The 7,637-nt window shown below is 38.4% G+C and overlaps 1 protein-coding gene across 1 annotated transcript in view; it reads left to right on the forward strand.

Annotated features, from left to right (window-relative positions):
* The window catches only part of Bzw2 (basic leucine zipper and W2 domains 2), a 58,680-nt gene that overhangs the window by 33,032 nt on the left and 18,011 nt on the right, over positions 1-7,637 (forward strand). The window contains exon 6 of the mRNA XM_010643337.3: positions 3,080-3,215. Within this exon, the coding sequence (XP_010641639.1) occupies positions 3,080-3,215 (136 nt within the window). The remainder of the gene's footprint in view (positions 1-3,079; positions 3,216-7,637) is intronic.

Below are 7,637 nucleotides of genomic sequence, written 5' to 3' on the forward strand. Positions count from 1 at the left end.
AAAAAAAGAAAGATGCCTTCCTCGCAAGAGTAAGTAAGGTCCTGAGTTAAATCCCCAGTACCAAAAGAAAGAAAGAAATTAAGTGAAAAAAGCAAGGTGCATAGCAATATCTTGGTAGTAGTTTGACTTTGGCCAAGGTAATTTCTTGGTTTCTGCTTTCTTGCTTTTAATTAGGGATTGAAGTTCTTTATATTAGTGCATTTTCTGTAGCTATTAACACAGTAGCAATAGAATGGGTGAGTTATGAGGAAGATAAGTTTATTTCAGCTCATGGTTCTGCTGGTCCAAGGTTGAGTGATGGTCTTCTTGCTGGCAGAGTCCTCTGTGAGCTCAGGGCATCTCATGGCAGGAGAAGAGGAGTGTGTACACTCACGAGTAGCTCCTGGTCTCTTCTCCCTTTCCTACCACAGTCAGGATTCAGTTGTGACCGACTAATCCTAATCTCTTCCCGAAGGCCCCACCTCTACATATTATAGTTGCATTACGTTCCTGCCCTCTTGATACCTCACAATGGGAATTAAATTTCAACATGCAAATACTGGGGGGGAATTCACACGGTGTCATAGCACTGTTCGTGCACAAAAAGTGTGATGAGAAATGGACCTGATTCACTCAACAAGTTTTTACTTTTTCCTGCTTACCACTCCGCCATCTTCCTGTCCCCAACAAGGTCGACTCCCATCAGCATGTTGTAATATAAGAACATGTGTATTAGATGTATTTGTGCACTTAAAATCTGGAAGAATGCTTATCTAACTGTTAATGTTAATTCTAAGGGAGTGTGATTATAGTGTATTTTTCACATCTTTATACTTCATTGTATGATCTCACTCACCAACCATATACTAATTTCTATATGGAAAGACTTTAAATGAGGGAAAATGGTCCACTACCCTGCCTAGGGCTCAGAAAATAACAAGTACTTGAATAAATAAATTAAAAAATAGAAAAATGATATAAAAGTTCAAATAAACATTTTTTCTGCTATTACCACTTGTATCTCTACTTCGCCGCTCAAGTGAACCTTAAAAGCATCCCTAGCGATTTATTCCTGTATTGAATAAGCTGTTGAGAAGGATTTCTTTTGCATAGTGTTTCTGTATTTTAGAGCCATCTGTTGAAAAACATGATTTATAATATTGATCCATTGAATACAGTGATTATTATAAGTGATTTTACATGATTAAGTAGATTGTTTTAAATGAATGAGTATTCTTTTAATCTGCACCTGGTGTTCCGTGGAGCATTGATCTGTGATCTCATTCCTTTGCTCCCTGGCTTTTAGGGAATTTTTATTTTTGGGCTTTTTTGGGTGTGTACTGGGGATCAAATTGAGGACCTTGTGCTTGCAAGGCAGGCATGCTGCCACAAGCTAAATCCCCAGCCCTCGGGGAATTTTTAAATTGTTGAAAATTTAGTAAGTATATATGAAAGTCGACTGGACTGTTTTCATCCTAGTTCTGCCACTTATTCATAATGTAAATATCTGGACAATCACATAACCTTCCTGTAACAATTCTTTAACTGTTGGGGGATAGTAATTTAATATTTCCCTACCTACTTCACAGAAATTACTGGAAGAATTGTGTCATTAGCATGTAAGTACTTGTCTGTATTGATGCTGGTGACTTTTCATTGGTGCCAAATGATGAAAAGACCAGCTGGTCCCTGTATTGAGTAATAATAGTCCTAGGAGAACTCGATGCTATGCCTAAGAAGTGATAGAATGGAGAAAACTAGCACATAGTCAAAGCACATAGCAGAGGACAGTTAGGAAAACAGAGGGTGACTCACAAGACCAATCACTCTTAACACTCAGGATGGAAAGTGGTCCCATGTGCTTTGGTGCCCATTCAGGTACTCTAGGGATGCCCCTTTCTCTGTTTCTTTCACAACTGGCAAAAGGATTAGAGCATGGGGATCCAGAAGCCCCATGCAACACCCTCCCACTCACTCGTGTGCCAGAATTGCTGTTTCCAGCCCACATGTCAACACTGTGTGCAGCCTGCTTAGAGTTTCCTTTACCGCGCATTTTCCATTGCCTTCATCCCTAAGTCTGAAACTGTCATCAAGAAATAGCATGTTTTGGGGGCCAGGGATTTAGCTCAGTGATTCCACTGCCTGCCTCACAAGCACAAGGTCCCGAGTTCGATCCCCGGTACCAAAAAAAATAAAGAAGGAAATAGCATGTTTTAGATGTAAGTATTTTAGAAATGAAGAATTTAGAAAATATTTTCCTCTTTCAACATTCTTACTCTGAACATTGTTATATCCTCTGAGCTCAGAAAAGTGAATATTAGATGTCAGAAACAGCGTGGATTCTTTGCTGTTTTGTTGTTGATGGTGGTGGTGTGGGGCTTGGTTTTGTTTTGTTTTCTTGCTATGAGAATTCTATTTTTCCTCCCCCCAAAAAGAAAAAAAAAGGCAATGACATGTGGAGGTTATCACTGTAGCTGAAAATCATGTGAAAGTCAATGATTGCTGAGATCGTCGTGTGCGTCTTATATTCTTACCTTTTTTCGTGTACATGATAGGATCAGAAAATAAGATGAATGTTTAAATATTTAAGGCTGAGGCAGGAGGATTGCCATGAGTTTGAGATTAGCCTGAACTGCATAATAAGATCCCGTCTCAAAATAATTTATATATATACGTATTTTTAATATATTGCAGTGAAAAACACATTGCCATTAATCACCCTTAAAATACTGTCCCTCACTTGTAACACACCCCATTGTGAGCAGTGTATGTTTTTACTAGAAGGATTTTTCTTTAATTTCACCAGGCTTTAGCCTTCACCATATTTTTTGATCACCTCTTATATGTGCTAAATATAAATGCTGCACAGTCTTCTCCACATGTCCCTTTCTTTCCCTGAATACTCACGAATGAACACAGTAAAGGTGCTGTCTCGTTACTGCCTAGCATCGGTAGCTGACTGTGTGCAAGTCCATGAATAACCGCCTTCATGTGGCCACCCCGGGTGCACGCTGCCTGGGTATGGATGTGCGTTCTGCTTGGTATTCTCCTACTTCGGTCCTTTGCTTTATAGACACGGTTTCTTTTGTTTGACCCACAGCTTCTCCTCTTCCTTAAAGCCTTTTCCGAAACAGAGCAGACAAAGTTGGCGATGCTGTCCGGGATCCTGCTGGGTAATGGCACCCTTCCTGCCACCATCCTCACCAGTCTCTTCACCGACAGCTTAGTCAAAGAAGGTAACTGCTCCATCTCTCACAGGTCACGTGTGAAAAGGAAGGAAAGCCTTAGACAGAAAATACCAGTACCTCTTGCTAGAATCCTCCGTAGGGGATGAGGGAGAATCTTTAAATAATAAAAAGAGTGTACGCATTCACGGTCAGAAATTAGAAGAAAAAATACGCACGACTATGCCTAGAGACTAAAATCTTTGTTTACAATCCTCAAACTAAAGTCTTAAGAGTCAGTGTGTCCAGGTGTGGTACCCTATACCTGTAATTCTAGCTACTTGGGAGACTAGGGCAGGAGGATTGCAAATTTGAGGCCAGTCTGGACAACATCTGAAAATAAAGTAAAAAGGCTGAGATTTTGTTCAGCAGTACAGAGCTTGCGCCACATGCACAGAACTGGGGTTCTACTCCCAGTACCCCCCAAAACAAGCAAAGAAATGAACAAAATCTCAATGCCTAGGTTAAACAGAGTAAATGTTCCAAACCATTTCTTTCTGCTGAGATGCTTCTCCCACACTGGGGGGGGGGGGAAATGCTTCATTGAGCAGTAAGGCCTTGTGCTTTGTACAGTCTTCAATCTTTTTGTCCCTAAGTCCCTGTGGCACTGGCTTCCATTTAACAGAATCACTCCCCCAAGATTATTATAAACTGCATGAATTGCAAATGTACTAATAAAATTTAAAAATTACTTTACAAATGTAACAAAACTACCCCAACCCTACATGGCCACTCTTCTGAACAGTTTCTTCTCAAGATCTGGGGAAACATTCTCAGGAGCTAGCTTTGATCACATTTGAGATCTCTCTTGTCTTAGAGACTTTTGGGAAGAAGTCAGTGCTTGCTGGAGAAAGGCTTTTCTAATCATTAGGCATGCATACAATGATCTGCTCACAGAATAAAACAAAAACTACGCTATTTTCATGTAGGAGGATAATGATATTAAAATTGTAACACAACACAAAACAGTTATTTTTCTAGTGTAACTTTTATGTGAACATCTGTTAATTCTAAGAACATAAAAGTTTTCCTCCTACACAGTTGAAGTCCCACCCTCATTCATGCCCAAAGTGAAAGGGGTTATAGTTTTCTCGTAGCTAGAAAAAACTATAGTAAATTAAGAGTCAAATTGTATTATTCAAAGAGTCTCTATAAAACACCCACATACCCTCATCCTACACTGGAGACTGAATCCAAGGCTTTCTCCCTGAGCAGCATCCCCAGCTTTTTTTTATTTTATTTTGAGACATGGTCTCACATCACTAAATTACCTGAGCTGGGCTTGGACTTTTGATCCTCCTGCCTCAGCCTCCCAGATTGTTGGGATTAATGCAGAGCACTAGGTAAAATGGCTCATCTTTATAACAATCCATATTCTGTAGTTAATGTTAATCTGTTGTTAATTTAGGGCATTTAAATGTGTTTTTCTCAGGAACACTCATGGTATTTCACATATCTTTCTTGTTATTAACCATTTTACACACACAAAGAAGTTAAACCTTGCAAATTATTAAAATTAAATTACCCTAGCCATTACAACATAATCGCTCTCCTAGTTGCATTAAAAACTCAAGTAATTTCTACAGCCTTCTTTGAAATACACCCAAAAATTAAATTACATTGATAGATGGACAGATATGGGATAAAGTAAATGTAGTAAAACATTAATAGTTGTAGAATCTAGAATGTACACACACACACACATATATGGCTCAATTTGTTCAACTTTTCTGAATTGTAAAGTTAAATATTGAGGGGAGTACATGCTTTTACTGTGGAATTCACATGTAGTACTTGTGGCGTACTGTTTTTACTTGTACTGTACCATCTTGAGAAACTAGAGGTTTAAATGCTTGTTTCCTGTTTCAGAATGGGTTAAGAAATTGTCTTTCCTATGATGAATGCAATCATTATCTATATCTCAATTTTACCAATAAAATTAATTAAAGAAAAAAGAAATCAGCCAGATGTGGTGCACACCTGTAATTCCAGCACTCAGGAGGCTGAGGCAGGAGGATCACTGAGAGTTCGAGGCCAGCCTGGGATACATAGTGAGTTCCAGGTCAGTCTCAACTATGTAGTGAGACCCTATCTCAAAAAACAAAAAACAAACAAAAAATCACTTTCCTCCTACCTTCTATCCAGCAAATGGTCAAGGGAGTAGGGCCATTCCATGTGCTGGAAGAATGACTACAAAGAAATTTCCCAAACTTTTCAGCAAGAGCTGCCCTTAATGCAGAATCATAGGTTTAAACCTAGATTTTTTGATACTATTTTTGACCACAGTTTATTTTACTTATGAGATAGACTACAGCCTAGTATTAATATGATTTAATTATATAAATTTACATTGAATTTTAATACTGACTTTATGAACTAATAAAGCTATAAATCCATGTCAGAAAGTTGTTATCTTAAATTTTTCTGGCTTAAAGTGGATGTTTTATTGTCCTAGCTGTAATTTTATTTTAACCTAGTTCCTCTTTTATTCAATTAAAAAAAATCAGGCAGAGTTTGTGTCAGTATAAATGATAAATAGATTGAATACTTTCATCTGCAAGTACCTGGAAGACTTGCATGAAATCAGCATATAAAGACGTTGATTGGCTGACATAGGGCCACAGGACCAGCGCTGACCCAATAGCAGTTGCCAAAGAGATGGTTTGGGCAAATGAGATTAGCCCGAGGTCTTTACAATGATTTGTGCATAAGAAGGACCCAGCCTGGACAAAATGGGAGTTTTATGGAGAATAAAGGCTGCTTAGCCAACCAATAATAGGCGGAAACTTCAATTCACGAAAATCAGTTAAATATTTCAAGTACTCCATAACTCTTCAATAAATAAACAAATTTAGAAATTTGAAGTGCCGACAGAAGACTGTCTCTTAGTTATCTGATTATTTATATTTGAAAATAAGTCATTATTAAATATGGATATGTGATTCATTGGTTTCCGATTAGCATTAAGTATTTATTTAATTTTTTTTTTAAAGTAGCCAAGCACATTGCATATGCCTCTGATCTCAGCACTTTGGGAGGCTGAGATGGAGGATTACAAGTTTGAGTTCCACCTAGATAATTTGGTGATTTACTGAAGAATTTTTTAAAGGGCTTTTAAAAAAAGTTTACTTTGAAGCAGCCTGTTTAGAGTGTAACTCATAAAGATGTTAAAATGCTTTTCCTGAAAAGAGAAAGTAAATGATGCCTGTTTGTCCACAGCAATACCCTCTGCCACTATTAATCTTTTACTACTCTTAGCAGCAAGCTAGTTGCCGTCTATTGACAGTACAGTTTTGTATCTTGTGTTTTTCATTGTGCTGTTTGGTTTGTTTGCTTGTTTTCATAAAAAGGACTTGTATGTCTTTGCCAGTGCTATCTGGAGTCCAATTATTGACCACTTCTTTCAACCCACTTGTCTACCTCTTAAGTCATGATTTGCATCATCTTCTGGGTTTGATGGACCTGTTGGTGCTCAGTATACGAGGTCTTCCCTGTCTGGTAGTTGTGGTTACCTTTTAGGAAAACCAGCACAGAACAGAAAAGTAAATAACCATTGGTAGTCTAGACATCAAGATGAATTTCAGTCATGGTCTGCTTTTTTTTTTTTTTAACAAAGGACACATTTTGTCAGGGTTGAGATGCATTCCACAGATGTTAGTCAAGCAGGTTTTGCCTTGAACATCCACAGTAATTAGCGTGTATTTTCTAAATGCACTTCCATTGTTCTTAAGGTCAGCAAGGTTCATTTCAAACACAGGGCCTTTGAGGCCATCGAGATGCCATTTTGATTCCTTGACTTCTGTGCCTAGTGTTTTCCAATATTTCTTATATTGAAAACAGCACTTTCCCATTATACTAACCTTTCTTAGAAAACAGATCGACTGCTTTCTTGAGTTTTTGTTTGTTTGTTTGTTTGGCGGTACTGGGGATCAAACTTGGGACCTTACACTCGTGAGGCACGTGGCAGCACTACTGAGCTAAATCCCCTGCCCAAGGCATTTAGTCTTGCCATTTGCCATGGCGCTGCTCAGAAAGCCAATAGGCATGATCATCACCACAAACATGAAATACTCATGACCACAGGGTGACAGTGAGGACTAAAAACACTGAGCTTCAAGTAGGTAAAAATAAACACATAAATAATTAAATTCTACCAGCTTGGAATCAGGGAGAATGCTTTGAAAAATATTTTAGTTACAGGCCAGGGATTTAGCTCCGTGGTTCCACTGCCTGCCTTGCAAGCACAAGGTCCTGAGTTCTATCCCCAGTACCACAAAAAAAAGAAAAAGAAAAGTATTTTTTTTTCTTTCTCATAAAATGTTTACAGGTCTGTCTGTTTTTCCTTTGTATCAAATGAAGACTTTGGGCTGGGAATTTAGCTCAGTGGTTCCACCGCCTTCCTTGCAAGCAAAAGATCCCAAATTTGATCCCCAA

The sequence above is a fragment of the Fukomys damarensis genome, unplaced genomic scaffold (assembly GCF_012274545.1).
Source record: "Fukomys damarensis isolate Sample0158 unplaced genomic scaffold, DMR_v1.0_HiC HiC_scaffold_4, whole genome shotgun sequence".
Classification (NCBI taxonomy): Eukaryota; Metazoa; Chordata; class Mammalia; order Rodentia; family Bathyergidae; genus Fukomys; species Fukomys damarensis.